Source organism: Halictus rubicundus, chromosome 4 (assembly GCF_050948215.1).
Source record: "Halictus rubicundus isolate RS-2024b chromosome 4, iyHalRubi1_principal, whole genome shotgun sequence".
NCBI classification, from domain to species: Eukaryota; Metazoa; Arthropoda; class Insecta; order Hymenoptera; family Halictidae; genus Halictus; species Halictus rubicundus.
Genome location: NC_135152.1, coordinates 12,309,587 through 12,330,964, shown reverse-complemented (window position 1 = coordinate 12,330,964; position 21,378 = coordinate 12,309,587). Strand labels below are relative to the sequence as shown.

General features: G+C 44.7%; 1 protein-coding gene across 3 annotated transcripts in view; it reads left to right on the top strand.

The window, feature by feature from the left end:
• The window catches only part of Tet (tet methylcytosine dioxygenase-like), a 173,259-nt gene that overhangs the window by 132,898 nt on the left and 18,983 nt on the right, over positions 1 to 21,378 (top strand). For all 3 annotated transcript variants that reach the window (XM_076786718.1, XM_076786721.1, XM_076786720.1), the window contains exon 4: positions 2,931 to 3,170. In XM_076786718.1, coding sequence (XP_076642833.1) covers positions 2,931 to 3,170 — 240 coding nt within the window. The remainder of the gene's footprint in view (positions 1 to 2,930; positions 3,171 to 21,378) is intronic.

Here is a 21,378-nt window from a genome sequence, read left to right as displayed (position 1 = left end):
TCCGAGCCGTGCTCCCCGGCTTTATCGTTTATTCCTGACAGCGCGGCAACCTGGGACCGTCGTAAATGTAAATTGAATTCCGTTGCATAAATTTCCGCGGCGGCGTGGCCAATAAATTCACGGGCCCGATACAATCAGTAATATTCTGTAACATCGTCGCCGATCCGATTACGAAACTCTTTCGACCGGGACGAGAGAGCCGCAAATCGGTTTCGCCGCGGAACGCTCTGCGCCGTTCAATCCATACAATTATTATGTCCATTCATTCTCGCTTCTCGTAATAAATGCTGAACAATTGCTGATCCGTGAAACGGAGAGATCGAACCCTCGCGCCATTCTTACAACGATAGAATTAATCATGTTTAGGACCGTTTCGTGTATACATTTTTTCATACTGTTTCCATGCGTATAACATCGCCATTGGAAATTGTCGCCGCGTTTATGAATATTTTCGAGCAAAGAATCGAAGAACAATATACACGAACCAGAGTCCGTAATGCACGCGTGGCGCGTCGGAGCCAAAATGGCGTCGATAGCGAGTGTTAAAGTAGCGATTCTACGCTGGTAAGACCGCCGCTCGAAATTTTCACAGCGAATCTAAATGTTTCGAAGGTGAGGGTTGAATAACAGGATCCAGAGAAAATTAGTTAGCAGTCGACCTGCGAACCGGTGCGCGTGCGCAATGAACGTACGATGCACCGGAGCGAGAACGGCGCCAACGGAGGGTCTTAAGGGTCCGATTCCGTGGCGGTAAGAACGCCGTGTTCAAGTTTCTCGATAATTCGCGTCACGGGACGAGGGAACGAGGTCCGTGAGATAGCGTCGCTCTTGGGGACGTCGTAATAATTGATCAAGTTTGCCCCCCCCCCAGGGGGCAGGGGTGTGTCCCGGTGGTCACAGCTTCTCTCGGCCAGCGGCGCTTGTTGAACTATGGAAACGGTTTCAGCCGCCTCGGCCTACTTCGGGCCACCTTGTTATTTTTAGCATTAGGGTCACAGCGGCGTGCAACCGGCCACTGCACGCCATGCTTCCTTCCTTCCTTCCTTCCTTGCTTCCTTCCTTCCTTCCTTCCTTCCTTCGTCTCGCAAGCTTCTCCTGTTTGTCACGAGGGGACACTTTCCTCGGGCCAGAGCTGAAACCTCCTCGCGTGTGTCGTTCAACCTCTCTCTCTCTCTCTCTCTCTCTCTCTCTCTCTCTCTCTCTCTCTCTCTCTCTCTCTCTCTCTCTCTCTCTCTCTCTCTCTCTCTCTCTCTCTCTCTCTCTCTCTCTCTCTCTCTCTCTCTCTCTCTCTCTCTCTCTCTCTCTCTCTCTATTTTTCTTTCTCTCTGCCCCTCTCTCCCTCTCACTCTCTTTCTCTCTACAGCGTCGCTCGACGATGAAAGTTATTGGATAATTGAGATCCGAGCCAATGGCCGTCCCTGTCCCGTAAATTGCCCCCTTAACGGCCCCGCGTCTCGAATTCCTCCTGTCCGCCATCTTTCTTTACGCGGGAACGTCTGCAGACGAGACCTCCCTCCCCGCCTGTTTCCTCTTTGGAATGCTTTCGCATGATTGGAGACAGCGACGACTGCTTGACTACAATAAGCTAGCGAAGGGTTATCGGTTACCAAAGTATTTAGTACGACCGGCGTGCTCTCGACGCGAACGTAAACCGAAGTCTCGGAGGCAGCGCTCGGCGTCCTGTTTATGCTATTTTATATTTCGTACATTGTGCTCCTCGAGAACAACATCGTCGAATCAAATTGGCAGTCGTAAAATGAAACTATAAAATCATAACGTCGGACTTGACCATGGGAAAAGCGTAAAACTTTGCTTCGAAGAGTCCAGTGAGGAGTAAAATAACACTTGAACATGTGTCGTTAGATATTTTTACTACGCGTTGTATAATAAACTGCTGACTTTATGCATTTATAACGTGCACAAGTGTGTCAAATACAACGAAGCGCATACGTATTGCCTGCTTCTCGATGGAAACCTGAAACTTACGGCATTATATCGCTGTTCATTTGATTGCTGCTGCTTCAAGTAGCGGCAGATTTGCAAGAAACTTGCAATGTAGGACAGCTATTACGTCTTCAGCTATCTTCTTCAAAAAAAAAAAAAAAATCAAATTTTTTCTCTTATTAACTCCCACATAAATTCCTCAGTACAAAGAGAACGGTCCCCAGTGAAAAATGAACGTTCTGCATTAGAAGAGAACATCCTCCGTTAAAAAAGAATGTATTCAATTGAAAAAGAAACGCGCTCGACAAAAACGAACGCGCGCAGTTAAAAAAGAATGCATTCAATTAAAACTGAAACGTATTCGATTAAAAACGAACGTACACAATTAAAAAAGAACGTATTCATTTAGAGAAGAACGTTCGCAACAAAAAGAGCACATCCTCAATAAAAAGAGTTCATCGTCGACGAGAAGAGTGCATGCTCAACAAATTTCACTTGCTCCAAAATTGCACCTAACCCAGGCACAATATTCAACCTGCACAGAACACACCTGTAGTCTAGTTATTATCCTAAATAAAATTTTTCTGCGCCAACTAAACTGAAATCGCCAACTGAAATAAAATATTTTGTTTTTGCCTTTAAAATAGTTGTTACAAATTGATATTAATACATTGCTAGTACATATTAAATTCTTTTAAAACATTTTTGCCACAAATGGAAAGAATAAGACTACTAATTGCCCGCTGTACACCTTGCCCAGTTAGCAATTTTCCCCACAAGAAGCCCATAGGTGAATTCATGGCAGCCGTAAAGATCGTCTCAGTTGTAAATTCTTCGTGACCGGTTAACTTTGTTAACGTTAAAAGCGTCCTGCCGCGCTTCTAGAAATTAACGATCCCGTGGGCCCGCCGGTGCGCGTTCGAATGCGTGTCTGAAACATGTTCGCTATAGTCCTCTAACGGAAGATCGACCCGTTCCTGTTGCAGAGTTATCGGAAGATCGCCCGACAAGTCAGCACACCGGACAGCGCACCTGCAGGCCTGGGCAGTCCTCAGGCAGGCATAGGCGGGCTGCAACAACACCAACAACAACCGCAACAACAAACCCAACAAACGATCCATCAACCGGATCCCATGCAGCAGTCCAAGGACAGCTTGAATCCCGCGGCGAACCAGCAAACCGGCGCCCTCAGGAACGGAAATCCGCCGCCGCCTGTCGTTTCTATGGTGAGTTCCACCTCCCCCACCATTTTCTTTCGAGGTTCTTTTCTCAGGAAGGCTCGCGAACGTATTTCTGTTATCTCTGATTCGCTATTTGTCAGCCATCTCTCGTTCCCTCTTCTTCCATTATTTTCACCTTGTATTCGCCCGTGAAGATCTAGCTCCATTCACCAGGAAGTTTAACGTACTTAGATTTTGCTTTTGGTCAACATCTATCTTCATGGATCCTTGTCCACAAAAATGTATTTATTCACAAAGAGTCAAAGAGGATCCTTTTTTATTGAGCATCCACTTGCAAACATGAAGATCAACAGTCGTACTAATAATTTATTTATCCCAATGTATTTCATCATAAGATTAAAAATAATCCCAACAACGAGATACCCACAAAATAAAAGAAAATGGTCTCCACTACAAACAACTTTAATACAAAACTTCATGCACATTCTAATCTGTAAAGCATCTAGTTACAAAGATGAAGACCAAGAGTCGTTCTAACAATTTATTTATCCCAATGTATTTCATCATAAGATTTAAAAAAAATCCCAACATCAACAACGAGATACACAAAATAAAAGAAAACGGTCTCGACTAAAAACAGCTTAAAACTTCATGCGCATTCTAATCTGCAAGGCATCTAGTTACAAACACGATGACCAAGAGTCGTTCTAACAATTTATTTATCCCAATGTATTTCATCATGAGATTAAAAAAAAAATCCCAACAACAAGATCCACAAGCTAAAAGAAAATGGTCTTCACTAAAAACAACTTAAAACTTCAAGCACATTCTAATCTGTGAAGTATCTAGTTACAAACGTGAAGATCATGGATCTTTCCCACGGTTTCTACAAAGGGCATTTCCCCGCACTTGGCCATAAGACTGAGAGCAACAGGCGTCGATCGAAGACAGTATCGAGATAAATTTTTCCCGATATAATGTTTCCGATTCCGTGGGATATACCGTGCCAGGAGACTCGTCTTGTTGCGTTCGGATAGTTTGCTCGTCTGGCATCAGCTCAACTCGAGTTGAAAATCCTTTATGGGATTACAAGCGTCTTGGGTCCCTAAGGATCGCATCGATCCCGCCACCCCCCGGCGGGCCAGGGTAGAGTAATCTCTGGCTGTATATTGGCATGTAACACGTAGCACACTTCGGGGAATAAACAGCTCCCCATCGGCGCGACCCAGTCCTCCATTTCGTGTACACCGACGCGATGGTAAACCCCGGGCCAAGGACCTTGACCTAGACCATTCCCGGCTCATTACTTCAATCTGTCTTCGCCCTACAAGGAAACACGCCTGCTTCGCCTGTTCGGCGCGCTTCGAATACCTGCGAACGTGGATTGCGAACTTGCCGCCACTAATTCCTGTTCGTGAGACGACCACGACGTGTTTATTGTCTGCCATAACTCCTCAAGCTCGTCGATGATCAGCTCTGCACAAATTATGCTTACTCTTCGGAAGAAGAGGAAGAAGAAGGAGCTGTTGCCTTGGGACATCTTTAACCCTTAACGGTCCGGAAGTATTTCAAGTTTACTTGCCACCAGGTCCAAGCTGTTCTTCATACGAAGAGAAAATGTGGGCTCAACGTTTTTATATCAAGTACAGAAAGGAAAATATTTGTATTCTTTTTTATTTTTGCCGCATTGGACCCAGTAAGTAAAAGTGCAATGCAATGCAAAGTTAAGGGTTTTTGCGTGGATGCCTCCAACATAGACTTCGAGTTCTTTCCGTTGTCTCATCGGTGCCGTGCTTCTTGAAAATTCGTTCTAAATAGAGTTCAGTAAGAATTACCATTTGAGTCATCATAGCTCGTTTGAGCAGCAGAGACTCTTCATCCGTGTCTCTGTAGAAATGTACTTTACTCTTCAATGGAAATGTTCGGGGCATTCTTCAGTCTGCTTCGTTCGTGTTATCGGTACCATACGGCCTGCACATTACCAACGATCAAAATCGAATTGCATCAGAAAAAGAAGAAGCAAGCTGTTTGTCCGCGCGGACGAGCCTCTCGCTTTCATCCACCGAGGAAGAAAGAGAAAACTCTCTCTCTCTCTCTCTCTCTCTCTCTTGCTCTCCAGAGAAGAGAGGTTGCCGGCTTCAGATGAAGGAAGAAGGAGGAAGGAATGCGGTTTCACCGCGTTCGTGCTCGTCCGTGTGTCCGTGGATCCTGCGGCGCGCGAGGTTACTGGGCAAACCAGTCTGCTCCTGCAAAGGACGACGCGTGTTTCCCGCGCGAAACACGCGGCCAGGATGATCCGAAACCCGGTGGAACAGCGCACGTTCTGGAAGGAGCCCGACGAGGGACACGACTCTCCGGTTATCGGCTACCGGAGCTTCAAGGCCGACGCCCGGTTTTGCAACCCCGGGATTCAATCTCGGGAACGGGAACGCCGTTCCCCGAACGGGCCAGCCCCGGCGAAATTTACTGCCCCATTACCGGCGAACCTCGAACGATCATGCCAGACGCGGCTCCAACGGGACGTTTACTGGCGTCTCACGAGTTTTATGTCCTTGGCCCTGCTCTCGTCTCGGACCCTGCACCGATTCCTGGACGACTGGGACGCTTACCTTGACCGCGGGGAAATTATTCTGCCTTCCATTTCGCTGGGAGCTAGTGGAGCTTCCGATCACTATTAATAGTTTTAAAGTGGTTCGACGCGGACTCGGATCACAGTGAATTCTCGATATATGTCAACAACACGGGTCTTCCCAGCGACCTGTATCGTCCAGGAGACATGCCTGAGTCGTATTATGGTTACGCTCCTCGGCGTCCGAAGCCTCACGAGCTTCGGGGTATATCCCGTAGTAGTGGGGATAATTCCGCGACGTTTATCGCCCAGGTCTTGGCGACATATATAGAGGAAGCACTGTGGTTTCTAGCAGGGGCAGATTAATTTAAAAAGTCTGTGGGAGTCGGGTGAAATGACTGAGGCCGTGTTCGCGGGTATACGTCTTTATTCGTCGGTGGACCGTCAACCGTCCTATACCGACGTTCGCGAGCGAGTGTCGATCGCATACCTTTGACCGACCGATTCTCCCTCGCGTCAGTCGATTGTTTAGCAGATGGCGACCGCCCCCGAAGCCGATCTTCACGTGTTTCGCTGCGGCTTTCCGAGGACCGGGCGGTCGCCGCCGCGTATACATTGTATGTTGTCGGTGGTCGGCGTGCTCTTTGCGCGGGCCGCCACAAGTCCATAGAAATTGGTAGAAAACTTGAATATAGAATCGTCTTGCGAATGGTGCATGATCGGATTAGAAGCAAATGTGATCTGAACAGAATGAGAGGGTTTGAAATTTTTTTTTTTTTTTGTTATACTGTGACTTAGTTCTAGGACCACCAATACACATTGGAATCGTGGAACTTGTATGAAGCTGTGCCTAAGAAGTTATACTTGTAAACCTCTTTAGTATATTATTATCTATTAATTTAATTCAAAATTTCTAATAAAAAGAATTAAAAGAAAGTATATTTCAAATCATTTTTAAAAGAAATTATATTTATTCATAGGAATGAGTAAGTACACTAGCCTGAAGCACCGTGTACAAGAGTGTAATATCAATTAGTTTAGCTAAAAAATACTTACAATGTTATTAGCGGCATTAATGGACCCATGGCTCGTAAACCAGGTCCAAGGATGCTAGGTTACCAAAATATCAAACCAGCCTCTTCCTTTGTGACTCTTTGAGGTCCAAATATAGAACCGTGTATTCTCTTCCTCACATCGAACCGATTCCTCATCAGCCGTACATAAAAAAAGTGTTTCCTGTTCACGGTTTTCAATGAAACAAATTGAACTTTGAAACCAGCACAGCTGGTTCGCAATGATATCTATTTTCCACCGTGGTTTTTTGCCGCATTATTTTAACGCCAGCGTTCTATTCCGATGCATCCATTAGTCACGGATTGTAAACGGATAGCAGTCTGTCAACCGTGTCAGTTTTATTGTTAGTTCTTTCCCTCGCGTGCTTCCTATACATTCCCTTCGGGAGAGAATTATCATATAGATGGGCTTCGAACAGCTGACCAGGCTAGAATGTTGCTTCTGACTGATGAAAAATTCTTCTGCCGGTGAGAGGAGAACACGGAGCACGTCTAAATCCTCTTCTCATTTGTCTGGCTGACTGCTGAAATTAAAACCTCGAGAGAAGCTCGACATGCTGAGCAGGGGAGATGATTTTGCTGCTAGTTTAAATTAACTGCTTCCGTGCTGTTCACTAATCAAAATTCTCGGCCCAGCATTGCTAGTACTAATTAAACATCCCGTTGCCACTGACAGGCACACCCCGAATAACACAGTTATTGCTGGATCAGATCAGGTAACAGATTCGGCCGACAAGGAAACTAAAAGGCGAAAAGAAGCGGGGGAAAATAGGGTAGGGGGTGTAAAGGTACGCCCTATGCCAATCTCGTCAACCATCATCCACGTATCACAACAGATTCGCACCCCTGCGAGTTGCGTTCGGTTTCCACGCAGTCCAGGTGCCACTAGAAGAAAACTGAAAAACAAAAAGAAACAGAAAAGCTAGAAAATAGATAGGGGATGTAAAAGTACGCCCTATGTGCCTCTGGTCAACCATCATCCACGTATCGCAGTAGGTTCGCACCCCTGCGAGTTGCGTTCGGTTTCCACGCAGTCCAGGTGGCTCCAGAAGAAAACTGAAAAATTAAAAGCAACAGAAAAGCTGGAAAATAGATAGGGGATGTAAAGGTACGCCCTATGCCCCTCTGGTCAACCATCATCCACGTATCGCAGTAGGTTCGCACCCCAGCGAGTTGCGTTCGATTTCCACGCAGTCCAGGTGGCTCTGGAAGAAAACTAAAACGCGAAACAGGAAAAATCAGGAAAGAGGTGGGGGCGGGGGTGTAAAGGTGCAAAAAATAGGAGAAACAGAGCCGTCGCTCGGCGCACCCGCAGAAGGAATCGGGCTCGGGAACGTAGACAGGTATCGGCACTTACTCCGCGGCGTTTTCACCGGGCTGTCGCGGGTGTGCGGGGGGCGGTTTCCACCCCCGTTTCCACCCGGCCGTCATTCTCCGCCTCCGCCGCCCTCTTGCTCCTCTTGATACTGCTCGCTTTTCCTTCCACCCCTCTCTCCCTCTCTCTCTCTCTCTGCCTCTCTCTTGCTCTTTCATCGGGACGCACCCTCTCTCTCTCCCTTTCTCTTGCCGGGCCGGTGGTTCCTGTTCCTGCGGGTATTGATTCGCGTTGGCGGGCGGTCACCGCCCCCATAGTCGCTGTCTGCCGCTAGTCTACCCTTGCCCCGACGTTATGCTGTTATTTCGGCGGCCGATCTCCTCGTAGCTCCCTTGTCACGGGGTAGAAAACCCGCGAAAACCAGCCCAGTCGTCCGCCCGGATCGCCACAGGGTAAGAACAACCCCTCTTCTCTCCTCTGCTCGATTCTCTCGCTGTTTTCTTTTCATCCCGGCGGCCCTTCGTTTCTTTGTCTTACGTGGAAACCGGAGGCGACACGTATTTTCATATTTTCGAGGCTCGACGCGGTCTCGGACCCTTATCTATCATAACCGAGCCGTGTTACACGCTCCATTCGGCTAACCGACACGATTCCGTGCTTCCCGGTTACACTCCATAAATTTTCTATACTGTCGTACTTCGGCCATGCTAGCTACTTCGGGCACTAATTCGCTCGGTGGCTTGGTGGGTTCACGAATTTTTAATCGACTTCTCAAGAATCCGACCCTCCGATGCACCTATTCAGATCAACTGGAAAAATATACAGTCTAAAATATGATCTAAATAAATTTCTATTTTATATCAACTGATTTTCACCGTTTGGGTCAGTTTCAAAATTTTCTTTCTTGATGCTGTTTGTTACAGAAATCTATCAAGCAATACTCTAAGTACATTCTTGGTTTGCATCGCACCTTATTTGTTACTATTTTATGCAGTGTCCTTACGTACTGTTTAGGTCAGTTTGACCAAGAAACAGCCTTCCTCTTTCATATTGTTTTGTTACGAGAATATATCAACTAGTTTGATAGGGCAGTTTGGCGGCAAACTACCCCATTGGCGGAAAGAAAATTATCCTATAAGGGATGGTAAGATAAGTATCCTGTAAGGGGTGGTTTCAGAATGACCTTCAATTAGACGATACCGATACTTTCCACCCACCACAATTGATTTAATGGTAAGATTTATAGCTCGATTGGGCGTCAGCTATAAGTCTAATTCGATTCACAATGTATCAGATTTTTATAATGTTATTCGACATTAAAATGCTAAAATACAACCACAACCGTTAATGTTCTATGCACATTTTAGTTCTGGAACAATCCACTATAAATTGAACAATTTTCTGAACAGTGGGCAAGAATTGATTTGACGTAACGAAGCAACATTAATTATATTGGCGCAAAATTAGTAGTCGACTCTGAACATCAATTTTAAAATAATTAGAGCCACAGTACGAAAAGTATATTTTTCAACCATGCGATGAACGATGTCTACAGTGCTGCACATTTGTAGTTTTACAAAAACATTTACATAGTACTCAATACAAGAATCATAATAATTCAGTGTAGCTAGACGTTCATTTAAAAATTGATTGTGCACACGAATATAATTCACAAAATTTTATCTTTCTACTCGGGTCATGTTCGACACTTATTCCTCCCGTCGACACGAAAAATCATGATTATCGGCGCGCATTCACGTGCAAAGTTATGTTATTGTTTCCCGGGAACGTTCCCCGAACAATAGCGGTTTCTTCGAGCAATTTTTCTTCCCTTAGGACGGGCGGCTTCACAAAGAATGTCTCGCGACGGTGTGGCAATGTTTCCCGAGAATCTCGTTCGTGAGTAATGTCTTTCAATTATGTTCTCTATGGAGCCTCGTTAAACTTTTCCTCGCCGTGGCGTACAGTGAAAGAAGTAATATCGGCGAACGAACGACTCGGGACACGCGTAACTCGCACGCCTGTCGCACGAGAATTTTCCGATTTCGCATGCTTTCTGCATCGCGGTATTGCGCAACGCCAACGCACAACACACCAGTTTAGACTCGGCTCGCTATACCACGCTATAGAGTACTCTGCCCGAATCGCCTAACCCACTTTCCTCCTCCGTCGCTGTGGCACGGAAACTCTGAACCAATATTGATGCTGCCGTAAAATGGAAAATAATAATATTGTATTCCCCTGTTGCTCTCGTCGTTGACCCACCTGCCGGAGCTATGTACGTTACGTAAAAAAACTTTTTACTCACAACCAGAAATGTTTAAACGAAAAACAAACATGCGGACGTGCACAGCAACCGGTGAAATTTATCCAAACGAAAACAGAAATTTCCATAATTTGCTTATGACGAATAGATGAGAGCAACGAGCACAAGTGAAATGAATGAAAGTGATGCGAATGCGCGGCGACGAATGAATGCTCAAGATCCGCCGGTTTTCCGCAAAATATCACATTTTCGAGCATATAAAGCAGACCCCGTTGGCGAATTTAACCGTTAAAGTAGCAGTTCGCTAAATCGCATCAGCAGCTCGCGGAGTTTACAAGCGCCATCAATTACGCGTAGCGTGTTAAATAGCCGCGAGTGACTCCGACAGCAATGCGCGACTGTGAGCACCTTATAATCGGAAATTTAAAGGTGTGTGTATGTGTGTGTGTGTGTGTTCGTTCTCCCTCGAATTTCTGTCGAAATTCAGCCCCGTCCCCAGGGCAACGGCGAACATTACACCACACTGTATTACGCGAGAGTCGGCCGCAAGTTCCTTGTTCGCCGACATTATAGTCGTCGGAGCGTGATCGCGGCAAACCGGCCCGTCCTCGGCGTGTCACGGTCAACAGAGTAGCTAACGACTCGTCGAGAAACGCGTTGCACGGAGCTGAAAAACCGACACGCTCCGAGGAGGCTTGCTGTGCATATTCCACCACGATCCCCGGAGGCAATAACACCTTTTAGGCGAAACTTAGAAGCTTGCCTGCCGCTGCACGATCCATCTTGTTCTTCCGAGCTACATCCTCTTCTACGATGTTTGCCATTTATTTCGAGCGACAGGGGAAATCACTCTTGAACATAGGACAACAGTGGTTAGGCTGTCGAATTATTAGGTTCTTGCAGTTTCTGTTGCCGCCGTGAATTATTGTCCACTTTTTAACCCTTCGCACTCGAAGCTATTTTAACTCCAAAATGAAACATTTCTCCCGACCTGGAATATTTTCCTTCTATATATATTCTTTCATGTTGTACAGACGAAAGTGGTGCAATTTACTCGTACAATATTGAAGTGTTTGGTAATTTATTAACTACAAACAAATTTAATAATGTGAAAAATATTATGAATAATGATACAGCAATTTTTAGTGGCGCCTTACAGTCGCCATTCGAGTGCTAAGGGTTAGGTACGTCAGTAGGTTCGCGGAATCTTACCTCCCCTTAAAATAGGCTTGCGGAGAACACTTCGTACAAAATTTATTACATACGAATGTTGTGCCTTTCTTTTAAGAAGAACTAAAATTCTATTCTTCTGTAACCAACATTTAAGCACTAAAGCTTCTCTTCCGTGAACCTGTTAAAGACAAGCAAGTTAAGTGGATTTTTAAAATGGACTTCAGAGATGCAATAATTTAGTGTTCATCTTCATAAAATTTATGAATCAAAATCCACGAATAGTTATGAATAATAGACGACGTCTGCACCTCGTACTGGCACTGAGGAATATTTCAAAATTGATTGCAAAATTATTGCATTATCGTGATAATAAATTATTCGTAAATTATACATTATTGTTCGCTTTCTCGAATTTGAAGACACCAAACAGTCTAAACCATCAAGAGATTATCATAACTAGAATGCGGATTTTATGCAGTTATGACGAAAATGGGTAAGCACAATTTAAAGCAGTGGACATATTAAAAAGATTTAAGGGCACCGGCGTCTTGCAATCAATGCAAATATTTTTTATTTTGCATAAAGATCCGCAGTCTAGTTATTATAATGTAAGGGTTAATGACAGTATAGCGACTGTATTTATAAATTATGTAGAGGATAGTTGTCTTACTAGAGCCACTAGGGTAAGGGGCCCAATTACTGTGCCTGTAACAATTATACTTATTTTTAAAACATAATGAATACCAAGAAAGAGATATATATGTAGCATATACAGGGTGTTAAAAAAAACTATTCAATATTTATATGGTATACAGGATACACTGTACTGAGTAAAAAAGCTTTAGTAAACATAGGTCGAAAGGTCAACCGTTTCTGAGATATAAACATTTTTGTTTACTAGTATCATGATTGACTTACTTGCTTCCATCGCATGCGATGTTTACTTTAGTGTTTACAAATCGCGTTCTGAATGTTCCTATTCAAGTGCCGACAGTAGATTTCATCCGGAATCAGTCAGTTATTTATCGAAGGAAGGAAGACACGTGGAAAATCTTCTGTAAATATCAGAAGGCCAGTAGTAAACGAATCATGAACTTAGCAAGCAAAAATGTTTATATCTCAAAAACGGTTGACCTTTCGACCTATGTTCACTAAAGCTTTTTTACTCGGTACAATGTATTCTATATACCATATAAATATTGAATGGTTTTTTTTAAACACCCTGTATATTAACACATCTTGAGCGGGAAGCGACTAAAGTCGTTTTTCACGGATTATTGATGGATTATTGTTATCGATGGGTTTTTGTGATCGATGTGTTCTTACACTAAAATCGGATAGACATGCGTTGCAAAAATACAAAACGTGCGTTACAAGAATGAACGCAACACGGTAAGACTTCGGCGGCAAAGTGCCCGCGCAAGATGTGTTAACTGATTTTAAAGAGAAATATTTAATATCTTTTTTTTTTTAAATATTCATTACGCTTAAAAAATAAGTATAATTATTATAGGCACAGTAGTTGGTACCCCCACAGGGTCCTCTCCCTAGTATAACAGTTGAACCAACCGATTTATGAATGAAACCGCAGTTGTACCAAATGCTCGTGATCTCTTAACAAATTGCACATGATTTTCGGACAGCAAATGTAAATTTGGCGTTGCTCTGAACACTCGAAAAGGTAGTAAACTGTCACATTTCGGACAAGGATATTGCTTTCGCACCATGGTTCTAATGGTATGAGAACAACGACCACAAGCAGGTCGGTGGCAATTGATATTCGAAGACCGGCGTGTACCCCTCGATCCGGTTCGGAACAGGTTCGCGAAACGTCCGTGCAAATCGGGGCGCGTGTCCGCGCGATCTCGACGGGAGAAAACCGCACGTGCTTCGCGGTCGGACGCAATTCGCGGACGAGCGACGGGCACGCGGCGTTTCGCGGTTTTCGGTTTGCTGCATAATAGCGCGGCGTGTCCCCCCCTCTCGACTTTCTACCCCCCCCAACTATTCGCAACACCCCCGTGTTCCCCCCACACCCCTGGACCCCCGAACCACCGTAACGTTGATTCCTTTATCGGCGGCGATATTGCCAATTACCGTATCGCCGAGCTGACCGCGTTTACGCGCGCAGATAGCCTCGTTTAACGCGCTCGAAACGCGTGATTAACGCGCCCGCCCAGACCCCGCGCAACCCCTTGCAAAATCCTATGGCGAACGCATTCGCCGCCGGGGTACACGTGCTCGACGAGAACATTCCGACGGCATTGTCCGCGCAAAGCTGCTCCCCGATTTACGATTTTGACGAAAGACTATGACCGGTGCCGAGAAACTGCGTCCAGTGGCTTGGTGTTCTATGGGAAAATTAGTGGAGCGCAACGATTGTCGCTTCGAGGTTTTAGAGCTTTAGCTTTAGACGTTCGAAAGTAGACCTAGACCCTTTCGGCTTAGGCGGTAACATTTTTATACTCAAATTTCGCGGATTTTATGCATTTTTGAGACGAACGGTTCAGCACAATTTAAAGCGACGGCCATACTGAAAAGATTTAAGGACATCAGCGTATCAGTTTCAGTTTAACACATTCGCGACCGGCAAATTGTTTTTGTTTTTAACACTGAGTACCGGCGAAAATAATGAAATTCTGAAGCTGATCGCCGCAAACTTGTGTCTCTAGAGCAACGATTAATTCATTTACTAAATTAATTAATAATTTCAATTGAAATCCAATCCCATTAATGCGCCTAATGTTTCCGCATTCAGAAACAAAAATTGAAACAACAATCAGGAATAGAATTTGAAATGACGTGAATTCACGTCAGCGGTCGCGGATGTGTTAATAAGATAATTGAGGGAAGAAAACATTTTTTATTTGCCTCCTGTGTATCGCAATGAATGCAAACATTTCTTTATTTTGCATAAAGATCTAGTAACAATGGAAGAATGCTGTGATTCTTATGATAAGAATTCGCGGCGGTGTGAAAGACACTCCGCTTGACCAGTTGAGAAGGAAATCTGGTTCGAGAAAGGAATCAGGATTTCCGAAATTCCGGCCGGCTCGTCGTCGATAAATCGACCGGGAATTCCCGCGAGCTCTCGCATTAATCTCGAATCCGTTCCGCGGCGCCGGCGTTGCACGGCGAAAAAAGCGCGAAAGGTGTATCGCGCGACGCTTTGTTCCGACGATATTTTCTTCGTTCCTTTTTCTCGCCTGGCTCCGCGGAGGGTTTCCTTTTTTCACGGAATCGGCTCGGGGGCCGCATTGTTTTCGCCCGAAAGCGAGCAGCCGTGAATAAAACCGCTTCGCGCCGGCCCGGACGAGATGTAGATAGCGGCCACCCGTTTTCTGCGGTCCCCTCGCTCTCTCTCTCTCTCTCTCTCTCTCTCTCTCTCTCTCTCTCTCTCTTCCCCCTGGTATCCTCGATTTAAGCGCTCCGGAACGACGTATATAAATCCTCTGTCTCGCGGAGAATCGCGAGCGAAACGGAGAACCGAACAGAGACGCCCCGGGAAGCGTGATAAAATCGGTTTTTGCGGAAATTATTCTTCCGACGAGGAAAAATGATTCAGGAAACAGTCGTTCATCTGTTGTGAATTTTCGAGTGATGGAATCGACGCTTCTGGCTGCGCGATACGATCTGGAGATTCGTGTTGCGAGGTTTCGGCGAGGATTGACGGAAAATTTGAGTCTTGTCTTCTAGCTGAGATGCTAGAAGATTTTTTAAATACAATCAAACCTGTTTTTGTGCGGTAGATAGGGACCGCATAAAAGAAACCGCACACAAAAAAAAAATATTCAGAAACTTCATAAATAGCTATAACAAATAATTTTTTACAACATATTAAAAGAAAGTCTCACTTAGAAAATATGTCAAAGATTTAGGAAATAGCGAGACAGTGCTTTCCAAGCAAAATAAACAATTATGTTACACGTGGAAAGATTTAAAAAAAAATTAATTTCTCATTGTACGCATGGAGACATTTTCAAAATGCACGTAATTCGATACTACTCGTCGTAGTCCAAAACGCGCATCTTCTTGTGATGAGAACATTACAAGGGTGTTGTAATGCCAACACCGTTGGCATTCATGTACCGCATAAAAGAAAATCGCACAAAACAATTCGCATTTTTGGCTTTATTTCGCAGAGAATCAAGACAAAATATAGCTCAATTTGTAGCTGGAGGATTTCATCCAGAAAACTCACATCGTCAATTTTTGGGCTACTTTTAACGCTTACATTACAAAAACTAATGATAAAATATTCGTACATAAGGACGAAAACTTGAGGCGCGTAAATCCATTTTTTGACGGTAATGTAGTCACTCTACCTTATCGCGAATCTACGAAGACCGGTCCGTGAAGCGATAAAATCGAGATATTTATTCATAATTATTCAATAATACATATTTTCCATTCTGTTCCGTTACATGTCGCCATTTTTACGCATAGAGATTCTAGAACAAGGGTCTGCATCGCCGCGCAAAAGGCAATCGCAGAGACTAAATCAACAGCGTAAAAATGTACAATGTATCTCCCCCTTCTCTCTCTCTTTCTCTCTCCCAGGAGAGAGTCAAGCACAGTATCAGAGTCGTTCGCGTCCCGATGTATAAATAGCGCGATAAAAGCTGTTTTACCGCGCAAACGATTCGGTTTTATCGCCGAACGAGGCGTGTTGCGATCGCCAGTCCGAAAAAGAGTCGATCCGTGCCGTTTCCACCAAGGGGGTTTTGCGAATTCGAGTACCCGGAGGGTGCTGTGGGGCACCCGGGGGTAGGGGTGGCGTGGCTGCGGAGCACCGAGGGGGAGGGTACACGACACCACGTCGCATTGATAAATGAATTTACGGTGCGCTCGCTCGCGATCGCGCGTGTACGCACGCTTAACCAGCCGCGGTCTGCTCGGGCGCGCGATCATCCGCGCACACCGAACGCTTAATGAAATAAACGTATCGATGCGGGACTGATTGCTGTGGCTAATTCGTCGATAAATTTGCAACCGCCCCTCTGGTCCCGGCCCGACAGCGGACAGAGCGACGCGCGGCGAAATTAATTTCTGGCTCGATTTTCAAAGCGGGTCGAACAACCCGCAGCCCTCCGCTTCCGATTTCCGCAATCGGAATGTCCTGATCCCCGCGATCCTATCTAGAGATCGACTATTGCACTGCGGCCGTCCATCTCTCCGCTATTGTGTTTCGAAATTATCTGGCTGAGATCTTACGAACGTAGAATCGTTTAGAGGAATCGATTCTGTTTCGGTAAAAGACTGAATTTGGTCAAGTATTATATTGTACTCGTCCAGGTGATTTGCTGAATTACGAACAGAATTACCTGTAGACAATTCGTTAGCCCTTTGCGGACCAGGGTTTCCTAAAATGATAAAAACAACTGGTTGATTTCAAAAGGGCTGTGTTAGAAAATCGTGGGTACGGAAGGTGTTAAGGGTTCATCGGTTGGGTCGGAGGCTTTAAGGGGGCCGGCAGGCATTTGGCCTTGACTGTCACGCTATGTTACGCTGTGGCTTTTTTCTAGACATTTTACACTAAATCTCTCGAAATTAAGAGAATCTCTCTCAGCGGTAGCCATCATGTGACGTCATACTTGCTTCAGAATTCGAATTTTCTGCCGAATATTACAAATTACTCCACGATGAGGTAGAAATTCGCAATTTGGGCTCCATACAGACGTAGATTGGACTTTTAGGATACACAATTGACCACTTCTAAACTGCTCATTGCAATATTGAAGCGGTAGTTTGAAAAGGTTTTGACCCTTGCATACGTATATGGATTTCAAACCATGCCGGCCCCCTTAAGGATTGGTAGGGACGGTATTCGGGACCAGTGACCGACAGTGCAGCACCTGCAGATTTGAAACCGACGGGTCCGCGGGGAGCGCAACCCCGGAAACAGGAGACCCGGTCGAAAAGAGTGGGTCGAGCGTGCCGGGATAGCAGCGAGGAAAGGTGGTCGGGTCGAGAGACTCGGCGTGAACCCCCAAAGTGGCCGTGAATCGGTGTTTGTGGTCGAGGTTGATAGCATCGAACAGAGAGAGAGAGAGAGAGAGAGAGAAAGAGAGAACTGAACGCGAGCGAGAGAGAGAGAAAGAGAGAGGAGCGGGCGTCTCGCCAACCGAGTCAGCGATCCCTCAGAGGCAGAGACCCCGAGAACCGCCTCCCTCGGCTTCAGCTTCGTGTTTTCCTCCTTTCCTCTTCTATCGTCTACCAACGCCGGTTCTCCTCGTCCTTGTCCCTCTCCGCGGGACTCTCTCAGGGGGGGAAAATCCTTCCGTTCTCTTGACATCGTGACCTAGGGCAACGTAAACCCCAGGCGTGATAAAACGGGATGTGCCGCGACAGCACCCAAACATAACCCTCCCGAGCCTTTTGCCATTCTATCTATCCCAGCTATCTGTCTCTCTTTCTCCCTAGACAGTTCTCTCTCTTTTCTTCGTGGTCTCGGTGCATACCCCCTCGTCTCCGAGGAACTCGAGCCGTCCGTTGACCTCGACCCCTTCCGCTCAGACTCCTTCTGCTTCTGCTTCTTCTTCTTCTTCTTCTTCTTCTTCTTCTTCTTCTTCTTCTGTCCTTCGTTTTTCCACCTTGGCGACTGGTTCTTCCTTCTCGCGATGATTCATGGACACCGCTATGGCGAATTCTCTGGACACTGTTTTGACCGATTAGACCCCCGTAGAAACAAACTCGACCAAGGAGATCAGAGATACCTGGTCGACACCCTGCGGCGAGCCGAATGCTCACTGTGTTATGGTTGCGATGGACCGAGGAGCTTCGGGTTCAGATTTTGCGAAACGGATTGAGGGCACTGTTGGGTAATCGTTTAGTAAACACTGGACTGGTCCCTGGGGAAGTTTAGTAGACAGGGAACTTCAGACTTTCTTGGAACGTCGTAAACTGACGCGAAGTTTGCAAGCCTTTTGTTTGCGCACAGCTGTCTCTTTTGTATCGATGTATTACCTAATTGGAAAGTGGAACAGGTTTTTACTGAACTTCAAAATCAATTTTTACTATCATCTATCAAGTAAACTGAATTTTATCAAGATGGAAGAATGTTGAATATTATTAAAGTATATATTTTATTTTCGAGCAAAGGTGGTCTCGGATTCACAACTAATAACTAACAAACTATTCGGATTCACAACTAATTAATAGGTCGGTAATCAATATTTTAAACACGTTAATACTCTCTACAGGTGTTTGGTAAGTCAGTGATTAAGGACATATTAATCCTAATCAATGAACTACAAGTAGGTTTCAGGATTACAGTGTAAACTAAAATGATTCAGCTCCTCTTTGATGTATCACTAGACTGTGATCTTTATGCATTTAGAAGAAAATTGAATAGATAAAATTTGAAATTGTATGAAAATTTAAAAAATTTTAAATGTCAATATACTATTACTCGTCTATTAAAATTAACAAGTGAAGATATAACGTTCTACTTAGTTTCAAATTCTTCTAATCGATGCAGACAATTTTTATTTTGCATAAAGATCCGCAGTCTATTTATCACGAAAAAGCCCATTAACAATCTTCCGGTAGAGTGTTAAATATAATATTACACACGGAATGGGAATGTTCATGCGAATTCGTATCATCGGAGATCAATATTCAAACGCTGGAATCCCTCTATGTATTCATCCGTCACAATCAATTCATCGGTTATTCTCTATTCGCGATTCCATTAGTTTCGGAGTAAAATAAATCTAGTCTGAAACGTTCCACATTTACACGAAATATTCCGAGCGAGCGACAACGAGCGAATAGTATTCATGATTGAACCAAAAGTCCTTAAACAACAGGTTATAACCGAACACATAAAAAGGCCATTATTTAAAGAACAATACGCAATCAACATCATTCACTGTCTAAACAGATAATGTATATTTATTCAGTATCAATTATCGAACCTTCAACTTTATTTTTGGTGATGCAGATCCAAAAATATGTAGAGTTGAATGTACAAAATTTTTCTTAAGCGCCCAGACCCAGAAGGGAACAAATATTTAGAAAATCATACGTAATCAATATTATGGTATGAAAAAGATAATGTATATACAGTGATTTCTCTATATATGTCGCCAAGGCCTGGATGATAAACGTCGCGGAATTATCCCCACTACCACGGGGTACACTCCGTGAGGTGCCACGAAGCTCGAGAGACGTCACTAAACATAACACGGCTCGGTTATGTCTCGTGGACGATACTCGACGCTGGCAAGACCCGTGTCGATGACATATATCGAGAATTCATTGTACTTATCGAAATCAGTGCCAACAATTGAACCGAAAATTACATTTCGAGTCGCCCAGTTGAACACAAAAGTTTCCTTTCGTACTCGTCCAAAAAAGAATTAAATTATTCGAAAAATGTCTTTTTTCGGAGGCGTAATAAAGTCTGCCGCGCGCTCGTTAGAAAATTCTATGATAATTTGACTGGGGAGCAAAGTTGAGAGGCAGACGAGACACACGGCGGACGGTGTTTCCTGTCGTCTAAGGGTGAAACTCACCCCCTGCGGTCGCTCGATTCGAACTCGACGTCGAGCCGCAAGGGAGGAAGATAGAGAGAGAGAGGGAGAGAGACAGGGAGAGAGGGCACGGTGGTTTCCATGCTCGAATATCAACGGAGGAAATTTCACTTCCTTGGTCACCGTCAATGGGATTACCATCGTAACTCAGTTAATTGAACTGTACCGCGTAACAAGGGTAATAACCCGCAAAACGGTCCGTTGCTGCACGCCGCGCAACATCGGATAAACACGTCGCTTGAGCAGAATACACGGAGCGGAGATACGCATACGCGAACGAGAACCGGGGAACACGCTCGAATTTTATTCAATCGGCTGCCTAATTTCCGTCGAGCCCGATCGGACCGCCACCGTGTCGAATTTTCGCACGAATTTTGAATCATTTTTCCACCGCCGCCGCCGCGTTGCCGATGGGATTACTCGTGGAATCCCTTATTCGGATATCTGCGCCACGCTGGAAGCGGATCGCGAAAACTTAGCGTTTGTGGCTCGAAATCTAATTGATCATATTTCGACTTCGGATTTTCAGAATTACATTGCTAACAAAATTCGCAAACATCATAATTATAACGAAGATACTCGGAGAATTTGGAGAAATCGGTACATGATTTTCAGTAAAATTATTGCAACAGGAAATACATTTTTATCTATCTTCGCCTTCGCACAATTGATTTAGAAAATGTTTATTTCGCATGGAGATTCGCAGCCCAGTAATGATAATTCATCTTTATTCTACATTTTGGAACAGTGTAACTGTGGCGAATCAAATTTTATTAAAGGAATCACTCGATCGTGTCACTCTTGGAAACATAACTTTGCAAACGTGTATCGAAATTAATAACAACTCTCGGTAATTTTGGAGGCTACACGTTCAATATTCAAACAAGTCAAGATAAAAGAAAACACAGTGAAGTAGGATCATGTACAAAGTAATAACAGTACATTTACCAGAAGTTTCCCAGATTCCCACGATAAATTGCCACAAAATTCCCCGCAGTAAAAAAAGACCACAGACTTTCTAAAATGTCTCCAGCCTAATGGCAGACAATTCCCAGTAATTGTGGAGGACAGGATGGTTCAGTATTAAAACGGAAGAAAGCACAGAAAAGTAGAGCGAGCATGCACAGGTTACCTAACCACGAGTGTTCAACATTCAGGTTTGACATGAGTATCCTCGGATCTCCATAATGAATTGCCGTTTAATTCGACAAATGAAAGGAAACCCACTTTCCGAAAATGTCTCGAACTTAATGTCAAACGGTCCCAGCAATTTCAAAGACCACACACAGCCCGCCGAGCATTAAAACTGTCTTGAGGCCA